General features: G+C 33.9%; 1 protein-coding gene across 1 annotated transcript in view; it reads right to left on the reverse strand.

Moving 5' to 3' along the window:
- LOC130649542 (fibrocystin-L-like) overlaps positions 1-23,730 on the reverse strand; it is a 41,094-nt gene extending 17,364 nt beyond the window's left edge. The window contains exons 1-29 of the mRNA XM_057455836.1: positions 23,656-23,730; positions 22,483-22,563; positions 20,429-20,555; positions 20,226-20,340; positions 18,822-18,879; positions 18,645-18,735; positions 18,337-18,390; positions 18,041-18,120; positions 17,841-17,954; positions 17,543-17,743; positions 16,113-16,393; positions 15,121-15,375; positions 14,628-14,784; positions 14,000-14,208; positions 13,501-13,879; positions 13,048-13,341; positions 10,850-11,130; positions 10,244-10,493; positions 10,023-10,101; positions 9,354-9,561; positions 8,502-9,042; positions 8,275-8,339; positions 6,979-7,237; positions 4,632-6,677; positions 3,391-4,362; positions 2,673-2,916; positions 2,085-2,279; positions 1,250-1,512; positions 46-852 (exon numbers count right to left, since the gene is read on the reverse strand). Coding sequence (XP_057311819.1) covers positions 46-852; positions 1,250-1,512; positions 2,085-2,279; positions 2,673-2,916; positions 3,391-4,362; positions 4,632-6,677; positions 6,979-7,237; positions 8,275-8,339; positions 8,502-9,042; positions 9,354-9,561; positions 10,023-10,101; positions 10,244-10,493; positions 10,850-11,130; positions 13,048-13,341; positions 13,501-13,879; positions 14,000-14,208; positions 14,628-14,784; positions 15,121-15,375; positions 16,113-16,393; positions 17,543-17,743; positions 17,841-17,954; positions 18,041-18,120; positions 18,337-18,390; positions 18,645-18,735; positions 18,822-18,879; positions 20,226-20,340; positions 20,429-20,555; positions 22,483-22,563; positions 23,656-23,713 — 8,764 coding nt within the window. The 5' untranslated portion in view covers positions 23,714-23,730. The remainder of the gene's footprint in view (positions 1-45; positions 853-1,249; positions 1,513-2,084; positions 2,280-2,672; positions 2,917-3,390; positions 4,363-4,631; positions 6,678-6,978; positions 7,238-8,274; positions 8,340-8,501; positions 9,043-9,353; positions 9,562-10,022; positions 10,102-10,243; positions 10,494-10,849; positions 11,131-13,047; positions 13,342-13,500; positions 13,880-13,999; positions 14,209-14,627; positions 14,785-15,120; positions 15,376-16,112; positions 16,394-17,542; positions 17,744-17,840; positions 17,955-18,040; positions 18,121-18,336; positions 18,391-18,644; positions 18,736-18,821; positions 18,880-20,225; positions 20,341-20,428; positions 20,556-22,482; positions 22,564-23,655) is intronic.
- Between the last annotated feature and the right edge of the window lie 2,154 nt (positions 23,731-25,884).

Consider the following 25,884-nt stretch of genomic DNA (forward strand, 5'->3'; position numbering starts at 1 on the left):
TAAAGAGAATTCCCATAGAAATAAAAATTATTCAATAACACAAACCTTCCCAGCTGGATAGATCGCTCCATATTTGAGTGACATTAGGTCGCCCTGAAGGTGGGACAGGTGGAGTAGGAAGTATACAGTCCACATAGAAGCAGCGATGAATGCGAAGGTCAATCTTCTTTGCTGCAGGTGTTTCTTTTTGGTTTTCCTTTCCGCTATAGAGAATACTCAGTTCTTTCGACATTTTATCAAAATGATAGTCACCATGTACCATTGAGGAGTCTGGTACCTGAGGTGTACTATTTCTCAACGAGCCTGAAAAAGTTTCAATATGGTCAGGCACTTGCTTGAACTTCAGTCTCAAAATACCGCTATCACCATCTTCCAGTTCGTAGATTTTCATTTTGAAGGAGATGTTTGTGAACTGGGAAGAATTTTCAAACGAAAGTGTTAACGGCTCATCCACAATCAAAAAAGCGGTGTAGCCTTTGAAGTGTGTTTTCGATTTCTTTCTCCATTTAACACGGTCGCTTCCAAATTTACTAGTTAAGATAGCGTCTTTTGCGTCTATCGAAGATGGCTTCATTTGATTCCAGGCCACTTTACGGAATTTTCCCTCCGTACAGATGGCACCAGGAACTCCGAAACTGACACTAGCATCTTGCGTACATTTCGAAGGGTCCAACATACCCATATGTGGAAGGATTGATCCTCCAGCCGTCTTAGTAAGAGTACCGTCAATATCGTATAACACTGACGCATGATTGAAAGGGAAATTAACTCTGTTTGGTGCATCTATAAAGGTTAACTTCTCAAAACGAACCACGGCACCACCATCGTACGTTTTGCAATGTGCACAAGTACCTAAGGTAAAAAAAAGATGAAATGATATCAGTCGGCGATCCTTCAATTTTGTTTGTACACTATTTTTCTTAAAAAAAAATCATGCCACAAAATCGCCCTTAATAATACGCTAGCCAGTTTCTTCCGAGAAGACTGTTGACATCAGTCAGAAAACACGCATGCGTAGAACCACCTATACAAATTGACATTAATTACAATAACACGCATGCGTAGAGTCTGATATCGAAAGAGAGTACAAAGACAATTTACTACGCTTAATCGGTGGCCCTTCATAAAGTCCACGGGTTCGTCCTTTTTATACCGCATTGGGTGCGTCTCGCTATTTGCGGTACAATTTTGTGACAAACCGAATTATTATAACATAAATTTTTTTATCCTAAATGATTAGGTTACTCACCAAATGTTACACATTGTTGTTCGTCAAAATTCACCATGGTAACGCCAGTCACGGTCAATCGTGCACTGAAAGGTAACATCAAACCACTCTTCGTACAAGTAGTGTGATCACTCAAAAGCATCGTGTTGTGATCTGCAAGCTGGCTGTGACCGACGATCAAAGAATCTTTTATTAATGGACCACCCCAGGGCGCATTTTTGGAAGCAGCTTCGATATATTCGATGCCGGCAAGATCGTTATCCAAACATGTAAAATCAACAAATCTACAATAGTATTTACGTAGAATCGTCACCTTACAAAGTATACTTTATCTTGAGTTCAAGATTAAAATTAAAACTGCAATGATAGTTGATAAAAGACAATATCTGAAGAGCTAAACAATATTCTATTTTGTTATGGCTATGTTAAAATCAGTAGAATTCAGCGGAAATAATTACATAATTATACAAAATATATTTATATTTCATGCGCACTCTAATATGAAAATTGAACAACAATATAATGACGGAGAGTGCAAACTACAAATATCTCAAATAGTTCTCCATCAACCTCCTACATCTCCGAATAAAAGTGACCCGCCCTATACATGCCCCTACGACATAACATATCTTTATCTCCCTCCCTCTTTCCCTTAACTAAGCCCCTAGTAGCAATTAAGGGTTTAACTAGTCGCTGTATGCACCTACAAAAACTGATTAAATATACATCCCTGAAGTGGCAGATGTGCACAGGGGTTTAGATCTGTGTATGTCACTGCTCACATACGTATAAAAAAAGAAAAAATGTGTATATAATTTTTAATTTTTCTAACCAAAAATAGACTACAAGCACTCACCTAACAGCACCACATTCCACACATTCCGCCCCCTTTAAACTATTCCACGCTGTGAAACCTTCAAAATGTGCTGGCTCAGCAACATGCGAATTACATGCTCCATTCTGTTGTGGATGGTAAATCGGAAATATCCACAATCCAAAGCGCCCCATGGTGTGGGCGGAGTTGTTTTTGAATTCAAGCATGGGAATATTTCTATCATGAGAGAAAAAAGGTTTGTTTTATTTACCGCGACATTTAGCGAGTAAGTAATCTATATCACTAAATAATTTGCTTCTTAGAATTGAAGAATTTGTAAGGATATTAAAGGAATCTTTACAATCCTTTTTGAGAACTTTAGTTAGAAATTTAAAGGATTATAATATGCACACACGACTGTAAGTTGTTTAAATTCAGGACTATAGAAAGGTGATTAATTTTTTGCTCAGAAATTTTGAAGAACAGGACATTTTCGGTAATTTTTAAGTGTTAAAGAGTTTCTAAGGATTAAAATTTATTAAAAATAAAAATAATTATAAAGGGAGTGGTCGATCTGTATTATTTCTATGTTCACACACAACAAATTTAGTGGGAAACGATTGTACCTACCTTGGACAAACATCAGGTGTAAAATTTGGGCCCTCAGGGTGTTCAAACATTTGATACCAATAGCCCGCATGACTACATCCAGCAGCAGCGTTATGATTCACCGTGTTATTGGCGTTCGTCACCCAATACGCTGCCGGAGTGATGTCTACATTCAGTGTGGAACTGGAAGGCTTCACGAAGACAGCTAGATTGTAGCGCACAAAATTTCCAGTTTCGATACCATCTTCCATGAAATACGCATTTCCTAAAATTGAAAGAGACACAGGTGTGAGTTTTATAACTAGTCCTACTTACAACACCTTGTCCTACTTACAACCCCCCCACCTGTTCTACTTACAACCCCTGTTCTACTTACAACACCCTGTTCTAATTACAACACCCTGTTCTACTTACAACACGCTGTTCTACTTACGCCTTGTTTTGCTTACAACACCCTGTCTTACTACACATTCTCCTTCTTACAACATATTTCATGTGTATCCAACTCCAGCAAAAAAAAGTCAAAAAAAACAACCCAATGTCTAAGACCTTACAACAAGCAATTAAGATTACCATTTCTATATAAGTCACATGCACGTTAAACTCTAGCTTTTAGACTTGTCTTAGAATCAGTAAAAAATACCCAGAGATTTCCCTGAAATTCTAGAGCTGGGATTGTATGAATGCTCACGATTTGAAAAAATCAGACACAGGAATGAGGAAGCTGCATATAACTTACCAAGTATGTCATAAATGACATTTCGTTCAACAATCAAATTATGTACACCATGCATTGTTACTGCTCTGTTGAAACTACGGTGAATGGCGCATCCTACTACATATGAACCATGAACATCACCTTCCATATGGAAATGGATGGGGTATCTTCCTAATCTAAAGGCTTGACCAGCGTGTGTAACTTCAATATGATCGAAATGCGCAGTTGCATGACCCATACTTTTTTCATGAGAGTGTATCATGACCTGCACACCGAACTCGTCACTTGTTTCTTCATCACCAAATCTACCATCAAAACACGTTTGCGGCGCAAATTGAGTTGGGTCGAATTCCTCGTCGCAATTTTCGATCACTCCTTTCCATTGGTCGTTTTTCGAACCACGGATTACGATATTACGAGATAGTAAACCAACTTCACCACGAGTAGGGATCACTTTACCTGCTATTGTTTGCTCGATTGAAATATGTTTATACTTCAAAGGATATTTCAGATTAATCGTCTTCCCACCATTTGTGACGCTCTCAATAAAATTCACTTCATTCTCTCGAAGACTTTTTGCAGTTGCAGCAATAACAATCTCATACCCAGGCTTCCAATCATCAACGCTAAGCAATACATCAATCGATTTATCACCAGTACTTGCTGTCTTTGATAAATGCGTCCATGTATGCTTTATGGGTTGACCATAGAAACCAATATGGCCTTCCCGTAAAGCCAAAGATTTAGTTCCGTAAACAGGCAGCTCTTTTGATCTTTGATGTCCGTGAAGAGTTATCTCAGCCTTCTGTTGAAACGGTTGATCAGGAGATCCAACTAGAAGCTGGCCACCAGAAACAATGAGGATATTTTCAGCTTGCAAATGTACACCATCTTTGCGATCAAAAATGACGGTACCATTTTGAATTAATAACATTTTCAAAATAGCAGTGCTTGTGTCAAGGAGCAAAGTTTGGGTAATAATTACAAAGCTTCCTATAATAAAGAAACACATATTAAGTTGTTTATTCCTCTTACAATGTGGCGTGGTTAAAGTAAAGCGATTTATTGTACTGGAAACACCATATTCTGTACAAAACCTAGCAACTTTATTCTGTTATATTGATCAAAAGTTGTTGCGATATATCCCTTACATAATAAAAATTCCAAAATAATTCACTTCAGTAAAGTCACCTAAGCAAAAGCATTTCTTAAACTTTACTGACTACAGTTACATAAAAAATTAAAGAATAGAAAATACATACCTTCGCCTGGAGGAGGCTTTCCACCCCATGTGTAAGGTGAACTCCATACATCAACGTATTCAAATTTATCTTTACCATTATTCGATACAGCAACTCCTTTACCATCACAATGTATTTCAATGCGTGAGTTCATATTCGTTTTTGACGAAGGACCAGTCAGGCAAGATATGCTATCAGCCGCTACAGTTTGTACGTTGCATATAATGTCATTAATCCTCACATCCACTTTACTCAACTCTGCTGCAAACTGCAAACCAGTAATAGTCACTAAAACGCCACCACCGGTTCCACCACGGTGAGGTTCCACATTGGTTATTTGTGGTGTCAAGTCAGCTTTATACACAAATTCACTGGTAAATATTCTCACTTGGTCAGCATTCGTTACATTGACATCACAACTTAAATCTGCTTCTCGAAAATCTTGCGGTGGCAGGACACACTTAATGGAATCGTTTCGAAAACTACGAATGACACACAGCTGACCACAAACAGACACTATGGTATTGCCACCAAAACTATTTCCAGATATGTTCAAAAGCAGACCTCCACCGTAACCACCTTCTAATGGCTCCACCGTGCTTAGCTCAAGTGTGTACTTAAACACACTGTTTGAGCGTGCGATGCCATATTGCATGCTTTTTACAGTCACAGGGTAACTATCTCCTGACAGGTCAGGTAGAGCACACTTAAGTGCTTGTTGACTTCTCTCTGTAATACTGCAACCTTTAGGTCCAACCATGACAGTTACTGTCGAATCATCAAGAAAATCTCCACTCACAGTTAAAATATCACCACTAAAACCATTCAGCGGGGAGATGGATGTTATTTTAAGTGATTTTGATTGATCAAAGGTATACGTTTTTGTACCAAACGCTCCACCCTTGATGGATATATCAACAACCCCAGCAGCGTGGGCAGGCGTCGTACAAGTTATCTCGCCTTTGGAACTTTTCAAATTTATATCTTGGCAAGGCTGGTCATCAAATTGCACAGAAACACCGTCCTTGTCATCTGGAAAACCGAAGCCAACAATCGTCACCATTACACCACCATGAACACTGCCAGTATTGGGTGTGACACTATCAAATCGTTCCAAACTAGTGACTTTGTTATTCTCATTAATGGCTAAACCAAGAACCCGATGATTAAGTTTTACATTATATAAACCTCCTGGTACAGACTGCATGTAGCAAATAACGAAAGAAGGGTCAAAATTCAAATCTGATTGTTTACTATCCACTTGGCATTCATATGATCTACCACTGTTGCTTTCTAAATTGACAGATATATTGTCAGTTTTAAAGCCACTGACGTGTGTCACCGAAATGTTAATAGCAGTGCTTATAGAGCTAATTTCTTTAGGATAGACATCCATTACCATTGGTGTTTTCAGATTTGAATAATGATATTGAAAACCAATAGACTTGTGGACACATTGCCCCCACGCATCAGTTACAAGTGTATCGCAGGATGTTATATCGTAAACCTTCGAATTGGTATCCATTGGATAGCTTGGCGTTTCGCAAGTAAGTTCTTGGTAACTTTTTGAAAGAATTTTACAGATTCTGTCTCCAATTTTCACTTCAATAGACTGCAAATTTAACCCTGCTCCATGAAGTGTCAGTTTTGTACCACCAGCAAAAGAACCAAAGGAAGGGTTAACGTTTTGTACAGCTAATTTAAAGGTGAGGAATCGATCATTTTCATCCGCTACAGTTACTATAGCATCTCCAACCCCAATTACAGTCAAGGAAACAGGTAAAGGTCGATTCAAAGTAACTTGTTGTGACACCTGCAGTTGACAGGTCAAATCAGTGGCATTAGAAAAAGTGACATAACATTGATGATCTCCAATTGTGACAATGTTTTCAGCCATAACATTTGAAAATAATTTGCCCTTTATATGGATAGGATCAAAAACAGTTACGTTTTCTTTGTAATAGATTTTCTTTACCTCAGGAGTGTTAGGTCTATCATAGGTAAATGTTGGCAGGTCAATTTCTCTTCTTCTGCGGTTTTTATTTGATTCATACACAGCTTTAAATCCTAGAACAATGAAGTATCAGGTTTAGGACCAAAAAAACATGAGTGAGCTCAGTCATTAGAAACAAATACTTTTTTGCCTAATACTCAATTGTTCTAATAATACCACGTAAAAAAGTGACCCTTTAAAAAAATCCACACTGTTGGAGTTTACAATAAAAATAAAAGAGGCTCTCTGAAAGAAACAACACCTGCAAAGAAAACCCTATTAACAAACACAGCTTTTTATTTTTCTTGTTTTTAAAAAAAGGCCTACACGTTAAAATAAAAAAATGCTTATTTGAGAAAAAAATTTATAACATACCTTCCACGTCAACTGACAGTTGAGCAGATATAGCAGTCGCTCCATGTACATGTACTGACATGTTGAATGAAACACCTTCACCATCTTTATTAATGTTTCCACTTGAAAAATAAAACACTCCTTCTGTTGTAAACCGATATACGCAATTTCCAACGCGTGATTGTTGACAAATAGTTTTAATCGTTGAAACACCCTGCTTGTCAGCCATTAAGATTACTCCAATTCTGTTCGACGATTCTATATCAACTTCCCATGACCACTAAATCAAAATTGAATTAATTGATGTAAGTTGTACAAATTTATATCCAATGTCTTTTACATTGGATATAAGATATATTCTTATTTAGAGTAGTGCTAGGCAATAAAATACAATTACGTTATAAGGTGCAGGGGGTTGCAAAATGAACGTCACACCCTATCAAAATCTCACTTGGTATTTAATAAAAAATAAACTAGTTTGTTTGCTTTATAATGGTTCCAAAAAGTATCACAGATGACACAATGCGTACTGGAGCTTGTCTACATATTAAATTCACAAAAAGTATCACAGATGACACAATGCGTACTGGAGCTTGTCTACATATTAAATTCGCTAAATTGATCTCACTTTACACCTGGTTGTTACCAGATTTTTGCCTTTTAAGACCAAGAACTGGCATTGCATGTGTCATTTCTTTGAACAAAAGTTTAGTGAAATTAAAATCATGCGCATAATTTTTTTTGGAAAATGGCAGTTTTTTTAGTAATTTCTCTAACTTTCTGACAAAACAGCATCACCTTACAAAGGCTCTGCAGTCCCTAAGCTGTATGAGCCTTGTCTTTAAGTAATTTGTATATCCTGTTTTTATTAATCTTTTATTTTGACTACTCTTTTTCCTATCATTGTTTTTTGTTTGCTTTTTATGAGAATCTTGGTAATAAAACTATGTGATTTTTAAGAAAGTTTAACTTTTGGAATCATTCTAAGCTTTTTTAAAAACCTTGTCTATCATTACCGATGAACCGACTGGTAGCCTTGTGGTAAACCCTGACCAAGTCATGCCAGAGACTACAAAAGTGTAAATCTATTCCTTCTGCTTAGCGTTCAGAGAATAGGAATTATATCTTAGGTGGTTGTCTAGTTGAGCAATTGCTGTGCTCGCACGACTCTCTTTCGTAGCTCAATGGGAGCTTCAAATGCACTAGGACCTTTCTTTGCAAGACCCTGTTGATGGCAGAACCAATAGGAACTGAAGACGCTATCCTGAGTAAACAACTTAAATAATAATAGTATTAAAAAAAAAATGAAAAACTCACCTTGACAGACTGGCCAACCATGACATGCACAACACTTTTGCTCCACGCATATCCCTTTCCTAGCACTGAAAAGAAAGCATCATCAGTATTCTAAACATCTATGTTACAAAAAAAATGATGCATAAACAAAAGGTAGATATTTTGAAAGAAACAAACAATGTTTAAATTCTGCAAGCATTAGAAATTCAAAACATAATTGTGTCCTAAAACGAACTGAACTGACTTACTAGGATGAGTGCCTGTGTTACTCAATTGAATTGTCTTTGCTGGCTGACCAGTCTTGCACTTGATTACAGTTTCACTTACACTAGTAACTTTACACTCCATCTGATTAAGCACGACAGACACGTTATCTACATTATCATTAAAACCACTACCATGTATTGTGATGTCAGTTCCTCCTACAAGTGAACCTACAGCAGGTGAAAAACTGTTGAACGAAAGCTTGCTAAATATTTGAGAATTTCCAGTATCTTTTGAAAAACCAACTTCTGGAACGTAAACTTTGACGCTGTAAACACCATGCCCTAATGCTTTGATGCCGCAAACAATGAGTGTGTTGGTATGCGTAAAGTACTTGCAAGAAACATTCCCAACATTTACCACAGGTATATCATTATTTTTCTGAAAGCCTGATCCATTGATGCTAATGTTATGATATTGACTGCCTGACAAAATGTTTGGTGACACACTGCGAATGACTGGGACTGACATATTGATAAAACTGAACGCACTTGATAGTGAAGCACTCGCACTGTTTACTGATACCTGCAAAATAAGAACATTTAAATAAGAACTAGAAAGTAACCCTTGGAATGCTTCCCTATTTTTAAAAAGACAGATAATCATTAGCTTGCCAAAACCTTAATTTCCACTAGCTGCTAAGACCTATATGTTTCGTATTTCATCCCCTTTGTAAAACATATGAAACACATCCATAACGGTCTAACTGTGGGGCTGTTCTTATTCGATTCTCAACTGTATATCTATGTGTTTTGTCATCGAATGGTTAAAGATAAAGGTAGAAAACATTGTTTTGCAACATAATTTAGGTAAAAAATATATAAATCATTACTCACCGATATATTAACAGATCCTCCTACATGACTCAAAGTCACACAAACAATTTCACTCATTTTAACTTCTTCCACTTCACATTGTGTATCACCAAATAAAACAGTAACATTACTTGAACTGACACCAAAACCATAGCCTGCCAACGTGACCTTTGAGCCTCCGCTTAGCGAACCTTGTGCAGGTGAGACATTTGTAACTCCAATGGAATATCTGTTGAAAAATGATAAATATGTTACTAACTCTGTTTCAAAATGTTTTAGTGTATGCCACCTAAATTTTAAACACTTTACATAATAGAAATGAATAAAAAGAATAAAGGTATATTTCCTAAATTCTTAAAAAATAAATCAATCATATGTATTATAGGATTTTTCTTCCAGACAACACTAAAGTTCAAAAAAATATCTCAAAGTTTGCAGAAATATATAAAAAGTTGACGTTGAAATAAAAAACTAAAACCTGATATTGGCATTTTTACACTTGATATGACACCAACAAATGCATATTTACACACTCATTTTGGTTACCAAGAAAAGTATAACAGGAACTTTATTTTGAGTTTTGCCACCACAAAGTCTAGAGGCATTTACATTTAAACTTTGTACAAAAATGTTTTGTAGAAAAACATAAGATCGTAAAATATTTACAAAACAATACGAAGTGCTACTTACTGAAAGGTATAATCTCCACTAGCTGTACCTTTACCATCCACAATCACTTTTACCTTTTTTGGACCAGCCTCTGAAGGACCTAAAAAAATAACCCAATAAAAATAATTAACAAATTTCTTAGCACATATGAAAAAAGGTTTCTCATGCAAGACAAAAAAAAAACTTATAATGTGGAAAAAACTAAATTTAAGAAAAACTGTAACACAATGTAAAATAATTACCAGGGCATACGAATAGTGAAGAGTCCGATATAGATTTTAATTCAGCTTCTACATTTCCAAACAGCACAGTTATGTTTTCTATGTTGCTACCACAAAGTGAACACTGTATCTCAATTTGTTGGCATGGTGATTCGCCAGAACCAGACAAAGGTGAAACTGAAATTATTTGTGGTGTCTCTGACAACAGATAATTGAAAGAGCATGATTTTGATTGACAGCTTGATACAATGCCATTAACTGTCACAACAACCTAAATATAGCAATGCATACAAATTTTTATATAGCTTCGACAAGCCCTATAAAAAATTCTGAATGGAATTCAAGTCCATAAATCTAACTCATACTTAACTGATCATGATGAGAATTTGGGTTACAAAGGGTTACAAACACATCTTTTTATACACTGCTTGAGGTGTTGTAAAGAAATTGTTGTGAGGTGTATTTGCAGTTATGAATACAAACATGAGAAAGAAAATGTGAGTTAAACTAAACAAATGAAAAGTATTGAAAACATCTAATATAAACATTATTTGCTACCTGAAATAATAATGCACCTTTTAGTGCAAAAATTGGACAACTAACATAAAAAGGTCAGAAGTCCCATACCTGTGGTGAATTCTCAACTGTTTGAAAAAACTCTCCGGAAAGAGGCCCATAAATAATTCCACCATCGTGAATAGTCTCAACAACAGCACTCACGTTGATACCAATTAACCGTGTTGGAACAACATCAAACTGTGGTTTATTTCCACCCATTTCAATCCATTTGATTTCAAGTTCGGAACTGACACACGTGAATTTTTTTAACACTTTTAATTTCCCAATTCCTGTTATTTGGGATTCCAAGCTTTCTCGCAAATCGATAGAACTGATATTTGCATCAAGATCTTAGCAAAAAGAAAAGACAAACAATGACAACTCATCAAGTCAATATCTAATATATTAATATCAAATATATTAATATCAAATATATCTAATATATTAATATCAAATTAATTTTGACACAATATTTTTCGATAAACATGTATTTTTAGAAATTTGACTTTCTAACTTATTAGTAAAGGAATTCTGTGATTACAGTACCGATCGCGAGTAACTATACACAAGTATTAAACTACGGGTACGAGTAATTTCTTCTGTGGGTATTCCACGAGTAAGCAATGAATATAATGTGCGTACGAGTACGTCAAAAATACTCGCACATTTTTGCTACTGTACTCACACAGTACTCGCTAGCGTGCTCGGAAGACAAACGATAAAATTAATCGAGAAACTGGCGGAGAATGCACTTGGTGTTGGTGTTGGATTTTTTGAAAAACACTATTTTTACAGTGTTATTTTCTTCGTTCGTTAGTTTTTTATGTTCAATAGTGAGTTGAAGCTGGCATTGAGATTACATGCTAACACTTTAAGCCCTGCCGTTTTGTTAATTTATGATCGAATCAGCAATCCCATTTGGAACCATGCCACAGGGACCTGACACTAAACTGCGGGAAAGTGCGCACCAACGCAAACTATTTATGATAGCTAGAACGAGGGAGAACCTCAATTGCCTTACAACGGAGTCGTAACTTTCAAGCGAACTCTTTTGCTTCTGAACAAACAAACAAACCAACATCACTTCTGAAAAATGATTTTAAGTCTAAAAATACCGAATGAAATTCAGTTGTCTGCGTTATAAAGATCTCCTCACTCTCTCTAAAACACGATTCTGGAGATAATTTTTTTTCTTTTGTGTTGAATGTTATTCTAATCTATTTATATCTTTGCAATCACATTGAGAATTTTGAAATGATTTGCTTCTGGTAATAGAACAATATAGCAGGTATCATGTTTACGAGTTATTGACATGTATTTCACAAGCTAGTGCCCAGGACTAAATTGATAAATGCTGTTAAAAAACAGTAAAAAATGTAACAATTTAGTTTGAATGATACTCATTCTTTCTTTTCTTTTTATATTCGCTACTTTCAAACAACAGGTGCCCACAAAATATGTGAAAAAAATTAAAAATACAATTACTAAGACACGTGAAACTTTGTCCTCCCCATTACTGCCGCTTATTTTATTATGCACACTATGATTGGTAAGATGAGAATGGATAATAAAATTATAAAAACATGAGAAAGAATCTTCAGTACATCGTTGTTACAGACGATCTGTAATAATTCATTATTTTGTTTATTTTTATGCATTCTAACTAAGACGCAAATCCTTGATACATGTTATTTTTTAATATAATATTTTTCATATAAGAACATAAGCTTCATAATAAAAATTTAGTGCTGAAATGCTCCTTTAAACTCTCAAATTGGCGAAATGCTGATAGCTACACGATAGACTTGAAAGCTACTTATAATTTATGACAACCCATTTTGAAGTAATTAGGGAACTCACTCAAAATTCAGGTGCACATCATTCTCACTGGACCCAAGATTTCCCTGCTGGGCACATTTTTACTTACTCACAAATCATTCACTTACTGTACTCGCATGCGCAAGAGGTTATACTCGAGGGTATGGAGTAGTATACTCGCCGATTACTCATACTCGTCTTGCACTTTACTCGGCATTTAATGTACCCGTACTCGTATACTCATGTATAGTTACTCGCGATCGGGACTGTAGGTAAGTTGTTTCACTTTAAGTTTTCTTGCTGAACTAAATATTCCAATCAGTGCCCTCCATTAGGAAAAAAATATATACTTGGGCATATCCTTAAAATGGAAAATATCTTTAAATGATGTTAAATTGAGATTTACCTTATGTAAGGATGATTTTAAACCTGCAAAAAATTTTCAATACCTCTTGCAATCATCATTTCTCCACCCAGTTCTATTTTCAAATCAAACATTCCACTCAATGACCCACTAGCATTTTGAACTCGCTCAATCTCAATTTGTTTTCCATTCTTGGTAAAACTTTCTTTTTGGGCAATAGATTGGTTCTCAGAGCCTGTACGTGTCCAGTCATTCACAAAGAACAAGGGCAAATTTACACAATCAGCAACAGTCAGGTTAAGGAATAATGTTAAGTTTTTCTTCTCCACATCAACCTTTTCAATCCAGAAATTGCCTGGAGCTTCTTCCAGGCTCAGTTCTAAATAAAGAAGAATCACAACTTACCATATCCTTGAAATGTTGTGTGTGAGATACAAAAGCAGATAAAGTAGTAGCAATACAAACGCGCCCATTTTTTTTAAAAATAAAATAAATAACTGCTCCTTTACAAAAATTAATTCAAACAAAAATATCATACCTTTTAAACCATAACAAGGTTGTGAACATTCATTTAATGGCACGTCTTGTGGACAAGCATCAGCACAAATGGGTTTACCAATCCATAAACTATCCAGGAAGAGATCTTGCACAAAATCTATGCTTTTAATATCTTCGTTTCGACTGAGTTTGATATAATGCACACGATAGTAACTTTGGGCTGCCATTTTTTTGTCTTTTAAATAGTCACTATTCTGGATTGCATACAGCATATCAAAGCAAGTTATACGATCAAGCAAGAGCAGGTCAAAGGTTAACATAGTGGTGGACGGGGCTAGGTATGTATCGTTATACTTATATAAATAAGCAACTTTAAGTGTGATAGTGTTTTGAAATGGACCGCGAGTTGAAAAGCAAACCTATAAATTTAAATATAAATTCATTACAATAAAGTAGATACGAATTTGATCCTCCATTTTATTTCAAAATCTGGCAAAAGAGTTCCACAAAAACAAAAGATTTTTATTGTGATTGCCTACTTGTGGATAATCTTTAGCGCTGAAATAAGAGTCAGTTTTCATCCCATCCTTTTTCACTGTTTTTCCACCATAATATAAGTAAATATTATCATCATTGTTCATTTTTAACATCCTTCGACCACAAGGTGGTCTCTTTATTTCAGTTCGTAGGCCATATTCTTCCCCAGTAGGTTCGCCTTCATAATCTTCATAAAAGTATGTGTTTGCGCCTAACAGAAAGTTAATTCAAGATATTTCAGTATTCTGTAGTTTTGAGTCTGTATTTTTCAAACAGTTTATTGGGCTATACATTGTAGTTACAAGCAAATTGTTACTATCAAAATATCACAAGCTTTTATGCAGCCATTCAAATCAGTACTTGACAATTGCTAAGACAATTTAGGCAAGTAAACAAAAATTATTGATTCACATTGGCAATTTTTTGCCGATGTGGTTTTTTTAAGTGTTGCAAGTACAAAAAATGTGAAAATCAACTTATTTTATTTGAGCATACAATTAAATGCAAAATCTAAATAGTTTACATGAAACATGAAACACAAGTTTGAAGTGAAACAGGTATAAATAAATTGAATTAGAAAGGGTGTCTCACAAGTAATAATTAACATGTTAAAAAATGCATGTCACCTACCAACTGGCATTCCTAAGGAGCATTTTTCAGTAAATAAGTCAACTAACACATTTCGAATAGCTGTTGCATTCATTTGATTGGTAATCATACCACTGACACGTTTACCTAATGATAAACGGAACTCTTCTGTTGGTGCCAAGTTGCTTAAGTCAATACGCTATAATAAACAATGACTAATTTAAACCTAGGTAGATCTTGGTTCATGGTTTATATCACTTAATGCACTATAGAAAGAATACATCGTGTCTGCAGCAGTTACCATCAGTAATTCAAATGACAACTGCGAAGATTAATAGAAAAATGGTTTAACAATAATTAGAGTTGGAAAACATCATTTTAAGATGCGCAAAAAAAATAGTCAATGTGTAAAAAATCTTTTTTCTTTCTTTTTTTTCTAATAATTTTTTATTACGGTAATTCATTTTTCCATCTCTACTTTTAAAAAATATCTACACTTAAAATAAATATTATTTCTTGTTAATAATACACTAACCTGGACATCTGGAAGGTACTGTGATGCAATAAATATTTTTTGTACTTCATCAAAAGCTCCTTGTACATCTGCTGATGTGTACTGAGTTTGGTTTGTCAAGAGACCAAGTTTATATTCATAACTACCAGCGTGATCTTGCAAATATCCTTCAAAATAGTACTGCTTGTTTTTGTCCAGATGTATTATTGGAGATTTTTGAGATTCTTCGTGGAACCAATTCAATCGACTCCATTCATTTGTACTTGCAACCTTCACCTAGCAGTGTCAAAATTTAAATATTTACCAATGAGTTTACCAATATAGTAAAATATTTCATACATATACTTTGTTTGTTAAGACCAAAGAAAAAATGAAAGTTGGTTTAAATGCAGTCATTATAATTCAAATTTCACTAGTCGGTGGCCTGTGGATAAATCCATGGGTTCGCCCTTCCTTTTTCTTACTGCATTTTGTGTGTCTCGCTACTACTTTTCACATTTTGTGTCTGATGCGTCTGATGCAGTTGCAGGAATTTTTTTTGACAAAAAGAATCTTTAATCCATTAAACCAATGACAAAGCATTAAAAATTATTCTTCTCAAACAACTTGCTAAGCCTAATTGTCCTATACCAGTATGGTCTGAATGGTTCCGTATGTTTAGATTCAATCAACGCAAATGAATTAAGGGCAAGGGGTCTGATTTCTATACTTAATTACATTACCAGAATATCCTTGTTTTGGTTTGTATTTACTAAAAAGTAATTAGGAGTTGCATCACCTATTGCTGTTGCTTTCATGAAAATCTTTGCTGCAAACATAACTCAGCCAAATTGATAGCCTGGTTTTTAACAGTCCTAATACTTAAAATGTTGTTACGTATTTGATTAATTTGCCATTAAAAATATATCAACCACGTCCAAAATACTATTAGTTTTAAATTAAAACCTCATGCATCTCTGCAATTTACATTTCTCATAAACACTTATCTCATAAACAAACCGAATCCAACTCACCAAACCAGTTTCCGAGTCATTTGTACTCAGCCAAATTTCTCCTTTATCATCCGAACGCAACATTACATGCCAATCTCCAGTAAATGGTGGACGCAAAAAACCACGAACTTTAAATCCAATCGCACCATATCGTTCATCAAACAGCCTTGCACTGCTAATTTCAAGAGAGCTGTGAGATATACCATGCACCACTTTTACAGGGTGTGTACTGTTGTACAATTTAAGATCTGATATAGAGCGAGTTGTTGTGTTCCAAATCCAATACTCATATCCACGGCCACCTGCATTAAATGAAAAAGCTTGCAAAAAATAGGCTACAAAAGGTAAATTCATATTTTGAGATTTGTATATCACTGTCCTCTTGAACAGACATCATGTATGAAAATTCGCAAAATTAATAACCTTTCATAAGTATATCAAGGGTTATTAATTTTCAAATGAAAATTAAACACCATGACCTGACAAAAGGCCATATGATAAATTAATCAGTTGGAATATTTTGATAATCTCTAGAGTGTTGTACTTAAACGAAACATTTTCTATTTATTTTCTAGAATTTTGGATTTGGACAGAATTACAAATTCACAGTTTGTATAATTTGTTGCATTTGACTGATTTTGAATTCAGAATACAAATTACTTTTGATCAACTCATAAAGTAGTTAAGAAGAAATTGTAAATTTGTATTTTCTGAAATGAAACTGGTACAAATTCGCTTTAAAGAGAAATTATTAGACATGAATACACAACTTGTCTTTTTCCTGTTCCTTGATATGAAGCTTACTACTAATGAAATAATTAATTCAAAATGGCATCATGTTTTATGTACCTATGCTAAAAATATATATCCATATACTTAAACAAAGACATCTTTTCTTTATATTAACTTCAGTTTCGGTTTAACAAACTTGATCACACAAGTTTTAATTTACAATAGAGGCCTAATGTGAAGAATATACACATATCAAAAGGCTAATGGGTGACCCCATTTTATGCAAAGCTTTATTGCAATCTAATAGTAAAAATCAAAACATCATTAACCTTTCCTTGTAAATTAAGACTACTCATGTTATGACATTGCATACTATAACTTTAATGAAACTAAATAGTTGTTGCTTGATTGTCAACATTCTTCAATGAATGCTGCACTTAACAAACAGTATTTGTGTGTATGTAACAAAAATGGAGTGAAAATATAAACTAAAATAAATACAGACTCCAAATAGTTTTTTTCTTACAGAAATGTGTATCTTGTATGTTTTTACTAAACTACAACAGGTTGTCTTATTTATAAAGTTGAAAATAAACCTCCTCGCTCACATCTGTTTTAAAAAGAGGTGCTTTTTAAAGTTTGCATTTATATGAAAATTCAGTATGCATAATATTCCATTGGTATCTATGCAATCCAGTACTTAAAAATATATTACCCACCAGGAAAAATGTTTTTATTTAAAATGCTCTGATCAATTTCTCCTGTAACACATTCAACCCAATCTGCTGTGATTTTTTTTACCAGACATTCAATTCCACCAATTTCCACTTGGATTTTATCAGATTTAAAAAATGCTCCTGATATTTTAACTAAAGTTCCACCTTTTAAACTCCCTTTGCTTGGGGTGACTGATTTTATATCTAAATTTTAAATAAAGGATTTATATTAAAAAGACTTAAGAAACAATAGAAATACATGAAAATGTCAGTTTAGCCTTTTCCTTAAAAGTTATCTTACCAGTGAATATTTGGTAGTTGTATCTTTTTTCTTCCTTGTTTAGCAAGTAGGACCCAGGTAAACGCATTGATCTGCCTCCAAACTTGGAAGTTATGACAGAAATTACATACGATCCTAAAAAAAGTAACAAAAAATACACAGAGTCCTAGTTTTTAGGAAAGTGAAGAGAAAAAAACAACAAAAATAGTTCAACAACTTACCCACACGACTGGCAGTTGGTTGACATTTCACCCACTTTTTACGCCATGTTTCTTCACCACCATCTGAACCAGTGCCCAGGCTAAAAACAAATATGTAGCACATAAATTAACAGTAAATATTTTATTTAGGGACTAAAGGATTCTTCATAGAAAAAATCTGAAATAACATATCAAAAAGGTAAAAATTGGAATTGGAAGTAAAGTATGTTGCGAGTTTAGCGTAAATGAAAAAGTTTGTAAGGCAACTAAAAAAATTGATTAAGTCTTCCAAAAAATGTGATAATGAATATACTTACAGTGATTTGTTTTCACGATCGAATGGCTCACAAATTTTATGACCTACAAAAATCCTAAAATCAGAAATACAACACAGTATAAAACTTGACACAGTTTTTGCATAAACATGGGGCATGTATAAACTTGTTATCACATATGTATATTTTTTAAGGTTTTTTAATATTTGCAGAAAATTATTTTGAAGAAAACTAAAGTTAGTCAGGGCCATAGGCTACTTAAAATCACCTTTACTGAAGATAAATTACTTGGATATTACTCAATCACAAAGTATAACAATATACTGTTTAAATGTGTTGATATCTCATACTTGTTTAGCTCTGCATTCTTTGGATCAAAAATATCTTGTTCGCGACTAACTTGCCGGGTCAGCAATTTTCCATCAATACGGATTGTAAGATCTAAAAGAATCTCATACTGTCAAGATTGTCAATTTATGTGTTTGTAAAAGTGTGCAATGATGAATTCATTCATAATGAGAGTATACCTGAAAGTCCAGCATCTGGTGTAACATGGTCAATGGTTGGAGTGAAATCCCTTTTATACTACAAGAGAATAATTACTTTTAGGGGCCATCTACAAAATCCGTAGCAATTCGTATGAAAAAAATTTGTATATGCTATACGAATTTTCTTTTGCCATACAGTGATTAAATTCGTATGAAAGTTTTCTGAAATCATATAAAATTCGTATGAGTTTTAAATTAAATTCGTATGGGTTTTAAATTAAATTCGTATGAGTATTTTAAAAAATTCGAATGAGTTTTAAGAGTTTTAAGTTCAAACAAAAATTCTTTTTTAATTAGATGCGTATGTTTTTTTTTTCAAAAAAAATTTGTTACAGATTTTATTAAATATGTATGAGTTTTTCAAAAAAATTCGTTTGAGTTTTTATAATTAAATGCATATGGGTTTTTTAGATAGAAATGTTTTTTTTAGATCGCGTTTTAAAAATTTAAGAATAAAAAACAGCGATAAAAAAGCTTCGTTATATCGCATTTTTAAAGTTTAAGAACAAAAAGCGGCATTTAAAATGCTTTATTAGATCACATTTTAAAAATTTAAAAATGAAGAATGGCAATAGAAATGTTTCGTTAGATCGCATTTTTACAGTTTAAGAACGAAAAGCGGCGATAGAAATGCTTTTTTATATCGTGTTTTAAAAATTTAAGAACGAAAAGCGACGATGGGAATGCTTCATTAGATTGTGTTTTAAAAGTTTAAGAACGAAAAGCGGCGAGAGATAATTATTTAATTTCCCATTATAAGTTTAATCCTTCAAAATTTACACGAACAGCGTTCAGAGATGGTTGTTTGTAAGCTCAATCATTTCAAGTAATAAGAATAGCGTTTAGAAATTGTTATTTTAAGGCTAGCTGCATAGCTAAAAGTTATATTTCTATGAAGAAATTATATTGAAAATTAAATTCGTATGACCATTTGTTTAAAAATTTGTATTGCAATTCGTATTGGAAAATCTTAATAATTCGTATGAAAATTCGTATAAGTAAGAATATAATTTGTATCACAATTCGTATGACAATTCTTATGGAAATTGTATAAAATTCGTATAGGGTTTTTTAAAAATCGTATAACTAATTAACACTATACGAATTGTATACGATTTTTATACGAATTATAAGCAATTAAATTCGTATATATTCGTAAAAAAAGTCATACGAAATTTGTAGATGTACCCTTATCAAGAAAGAAAAAGGCTCATCAAAAGGCTGAGATATTACATGTTTTATTCCATGAGAGATGTCTTTCCTATAATTATAAACTCACCGCTAAGAGCACAAAGATCACATAGCAGAGATTTATAGCCGCACAACATAGAACAAGAGTTCTCATTAAAAAATGTATATAATACTCCACAAACTTAAACATACAGTGAATACACATTTTCCAGAACAAAAAGTATTTGGTTCATCATTTGCAAGCCACTTGTCATTTATTTTCACTTTTACACTATATTTTGCACCATCTTCTAAATTCGGTTCTTTTCTATAAATAAAACCAAAAATAAACTAACAAATAATAAAATTTAATATTCTTTGATACATGTTAAAGCTAATAAAAATGCTCTGCTTACCGAGTTTCACATACAATTACTTTCTCATTTGATGCAGTGTGAACAAGATCACATCCTAACACATGTCCAGTGACTTCGTTGATAAAAACGACCTTGTTAGGTTTGTTGTGTTGATCATGTGAAAATCCTAGTGTTTAAGCAGAAACCATTACTTCTAAGTGATAAATCTTTTGTTAAGTGAATTCATGTTCAGGGATACATGTGTATGGCAAATATATATTTTAGAACCTTTTGGAATACATTTTCAATTGTCATAAAAACTGTGACTATTATTGTTTTACTATTATTTTAATTGCAGCCTTTCTATTTCATCTTGGTTATGGCAATTACTGCCATGAACTTCAAACTACCCAAACCACCTTTTTTAAATATTTGTATATATCAAGATTTAAGTTGAGATCAGAAGTACAAATTCCATATCAAATTTGGTTAAATTTATTCAAACTTGTTTATAATTCTTTTTGTTTTAACTATTCATCTACAAAAAGAAGACCTTACAGCAATCAGAAATGGAGTTTGACATAACTTTAGACTTAGATGCAATAAATTTATTTTGACTGTATTGTTTTCTTCCCTTTACCCAACATGCACAAAACCCTAATTAATTTCATGTTCTATCTAAAAACATAAGCATTGGAATTTAGGTTTAATCAAAAGAAGACATTACTTAGCAACGACACAAAAAACAGCACCTTTTTTTTGGAGATTTTGGAAAAGTTTGTTTTAAGTAAAATTCTGGACACTAATTGCCAGGAAAAGTTTTTCTATGATGTTAAAAAAAATGTTTAACCCTATTCAATCCATTTTTCAATAAATTCTTTTGCTATGCTTTACAGTTTTGATACTTCCTGTTTTTTTCTGTTAGACACCTTCATGTTAAATTTTTAGGTCCTATACTCTTAAAATTGGCTATTATTCGAAGCAAGTGGCGCCGTAGATTAGTGGAAGTGGCGCCGTAGATTAGTGGTTATAGCTCTCGTACTCTGTGCGGGAGACCGGGGTTCAATTCCTCTTGGCGGCGAGTGAATGTTACCATAGCCCTGGGTTACCCCAAGCCATGTGAGGGAAATTGGGGAGATGGAACACTGTGTGGGTCGTTGAACGTTGCCGGGAGTTGTCTAGTAGAGCGCTGGCCCTAATTGGGTCTGCGTAGCTGAAAATGAGCATTAAATACTCTAGGACTCTCCCTCTAAGCCATAGCCCCTCCTGGAAATAATAGACAGGGTATATCCCTCGATATTTGTGAGGTTAGCCATGAAAAATATGCACATCTATAGACAACTTTCATCATGTTGGGTTTTGCTTATATACCCCAGACCTCTAACGCAAATCAACAAGCAAAATAATGCAGGTAAGCCGTGGACCAGTCCATTTCAAACTTATTTTTAGTTAGAGGCATCTTTTGATCTTAAAATTAGAATATAGTTTGCATGTAGTTTAGATTTAGATCATATATCAGTGAAAAGATGCTAGTAGCCACAGTACAAAAGTTTTTAACAATAATTTGTCTTTCTTCACCTAAGGTCTCCTTTTTCTTGCCTGTCGATTTTTCTAATTTTTTTCACGCATGTGCAAGAATCCCATAAAATCGTAAACATTGAAAGTCATCTCCGAAATCCTCATAATCAGAAACTAGAAACTTGAAACCCACACAACAACTTTGTTTCATAAAAGGGAAATAATTCTGTAAAGTTTCATCGCATAGTTAACCCGATTTCTTATTCTATAATCATTTCCTTGTGCGAATTATAAAATATGCTCCTTTGAATATGATACTTGTATGACAGAAAGAAAGATGCTAAAGCTGGATTTTTCTCACAAAAGCATTGTTGAGATTTTTAACTATCATTGAGTGTAGATTGATGACTTTAACTCGATTCCGTTTAAAGTCCTAACAATAAACTTTATGTGAAAAATGGACTGAAAATAACATAGCTCCAGTGTTCTTATCGCTTTTCTTGTCATGCAGATGCCAGAAACAAAAGAGCTTAACTAAACAAAGGAATCCATCCGTCTATGTATCAACAGGGTTAATTCAAATTATTCTTACTCACCATGACCTCTAATATGTAAGTAGGTTCCACCAATCAAACTGCCACTAGAAGGTTCCAATTTTGTCACACGACTTGAATAGACTAAAAAAGTAGTACTTACAAATATATACGTAGGCAATAAAATACACACCAAAGTAGACGTAGGTAGCTGCTACATATTTAGGCTTTTGAAATGATGTTTAATTTAAAAAAACTGGTAGCTGGTTAAGCTAAAAGCTAGTTAAGTTTTGCCTCTTAAATGTTGTAAATCAACTTTTTTTACCATACCAGCAGGAATGACACTAGTTAGATAAACTAACAAATTTAAGCCATTGATTACAATTTAGAATTGGTTCTAGCAATTTAGGAATGGTAAAGTAAACGCAAAACATTCGCACATGGTTTGTGTTATGACTTCTTGTTGTGCCTGCACGAATTCAGTACGAAGTGACAAGAAATGATTTATTGAGCTGTACTCCCCCTCCCCCACCCTCGTCCCCAGGTCTTTTTCCTTTTCAATACGAGAAATGACGGCGTCTCCTCTCGTATCAAAAAGGCAAAAAAACCTGGGGAAGAGGGTATCCCTCCCCTCGGATAAAAGCGGGTGAAAAGACTGGATATGTTCGCTAAAAAAATACAGTGGAATCTCTCTAAAGCGGACACCATTAGTGCAAAAAAATTGTCCGTTTTATAGAGGTGTCCGCTTTATAAAGACTATACAAAAATCACTTTCAGAGCAAAATTTTGCCGAAAACATGACTTTTTTTTGTTTACATACATTTTTTTATTGTTCTATTCCTTTCAAATCAAAATTCCCAATTGCAAAATAACTTGTCGAGTCACAGGGAAGCGTATAAATAGAGGGGCTGGTTATGGTCTGGAATTTCCAGTTCTATACAAGTTTGTTGGTGTCGATAAAGACGTTGATTGATCGAGAGAAAAAAAATTAAAAAGATTTTAGAGATTGTAAATAAAAAAATTAAAAAATTTACGAAATGAAGGTGAAAATCGAAATTTAACAAGTGTTTTTTTTTCACATGTCTGCTTCACATAGAGATTTTCTTGTGAAAGTTTGACCGGAATCAGTCCGTTTTAAGGAATAGTGTTCGTTATATAGAGGTGTCCGCTTTACCATGTCCACTTTAGAGAGATTCCACTGTATGAATAATATTTTTTTAAAAGTTGCGCACTCACCTGCAGCTAAAAAAACTGCTGCAATTAATATTCTTGAGAACGTTCCAATAAACGCCATTTTGAGTAAATTACATTGTTACTGTAAAAATAAAAAAAATGAAAATTTTATAGCATAAAATAGTTTTTATTTACTCTTCACGTTTCTTTCTATAGTAACGGAGAAGAGGCGCGTTTCAAAGTCAAGTTTGAAGGGTCTTAGATACAAAGCCTTTTTATTCTAAGCAATTTCAGAACGAAAATCAAAGGACATAGTGGTTAAACATCATTCTCGACCCTGAGACTTTTTGAGATCAAAATTTATTTCAACGAGCTCTGGGCACCAGGATGATTTCGTATTTTCCTCGCCTAATAAGGAAACAACTGCATTCGTAGAATTTATATAATTATTCGTTAAAAAGGTTACAACAGTGCAATTTTGTCACTCTTTTTCCCCCGGACTTGTTGCCTGAAAGGTCACTTTCGCTTACTTCACGACAGTGTCAAAGAGGCAAGAAACCCTGGAGACGAAGTGGAATACTCTGCTTGGCTCCTCAAAATCCAGAGATTAAAGTTTTTGTTGAGATGCTGTAAAATAAATAAAAGCAGACAATTCTTCGACGTGATTATCGTGAAAATAATATCTTCTCCCTTCAGAAGTTACATACACTCTATTAAAGAAAATTGTTACAAAGTTTAAAAAAAAAATAAAAAATATTTTGAAACAAGTTATATACCATAGTGCTATCCGCGACAAACAATATTTAAAATTAAAATCGAACGTTTTGATTGATTTCGGTAAAAAGTATAAACGATACGTACAATCCTCAACCATGAATGCTTTGCCTAAATTATTAAATTATCTGTGAGTTGCAAAAAAAGCCTTCGATTCAGTGTAGTTGTAAATTATTAACCCTACCACCTTCACACTCCACAGGGTGCCACGACCGCTAATAATTTCTAATTTAACGATTCAGTAATCTTTCTTTCAACTAATAAAAAATTACTTCTTTCGATTGTTAAATTTAACACCTAATTTGACAGCAGGGGAACTAGCCGCATTTCAAAAATCGTTCGGGAAATTAGTTTACTCCCCAGGTACTTTTTCTTTACACTCGACTATATCGGTCGGTTTTCGGGATTTATGAGAAACCGCGTATTTTCGTTTTCCGGCCATTAAACTGTTTTCACACGGCATCTCACCAAAAATGATACTATTTTTGAAAACTACAGGTCTCATGCTTTTCAGTGGTGAAAACCGCAGAGCAAAGAAATTAATACCGAAAGTTTTTTATTCCACCAGCAAAATGGCGTTAAAACTACAGGACGGGATATCTCCATAATCCGTCAGAATATCATAAGAGCCCTGGGGGCGAGGTTGCTGTTTTAGGGATAAAGACTCTGGAAACGAGGGATTTACCATAATTATTCGGATAAAAACTGACCAGATAATAATACACACATTTTTAGGAAGCAATTTTTAATCAGCCTCGCTGCCACGTCATTTCTAATCCAGGGTCGGTTTTTCATTTGCGATTTGTTTTTCGAACCGATAAAATCATTGAACGAAATTTTTGTGTTTTGAATAATTCTATAATAAGGCAGAGATGTAAATTTTGTGGAGCGAAATGATTCAAGTGATAGGATACAAGTTTATATGAGTTAAAAACCAAAAGTTTTGATCATGCAAGCAAAATGTCAATATGAACCTTATTTTGTGATCTTCATAATTTTATCTTGAACATTCCTATAGAGTATATTTAAAAAAAAGCGTTTTTGTAATATTTTGTTTAATTTATCCTAAAGTTTTAGCTTTGTCGTTGTCGAGTCATTGCAAATCTAACTTTATGTTGACGTTATCAAATGTATTGCACTTTCGTACAACTTCCAGAGAGCGGTTGCGCCGTTTTTTGTCCGCCTGTCAAAAACGAAAGTTGATTATTAATTTATTTGTGGAACAAAAATATCCTGTGGACCTTGCGGAAGTGTGTGAATAAATTTTTCAAAAATTAAGCAACTTCGATTTTAAATTCCTGATACTGCTCGTACCATATCAGCGCAAGAAGACTGGGACTTATCTTGTAAGGACAGGTACCTACATTAACAACTTGAATGAGTATACGGTTTTTAGAAGATATTGTTCTTCCGTCGCCATGAAAACGATTACAAACGGTGTTGTAAAATATTTAGTGCGCAGAGAACCCTGGGCATGAATTTGTGGTTTTTATTAACACAATGCAAAATTTAAAATTG

This window comes from Hydractinia symbiolongicarpus, chromosome 7 (assembly GCF_029227915.1).
Source record: "Hydractinia symbiolongicarpus strain clone_291-10 chromosome 7, HSymV2.1, whole genome shotgun sequence".
In the NCBI taxonomy this organism is placed as follows: domain Eukaryota; kingdom Metazoa; phylum Cnidaria; class Hydrozoa; order Anthoathecata; family Hydractiniidae; genus Hydractinia; species Hydractinia symbiolongicarpus.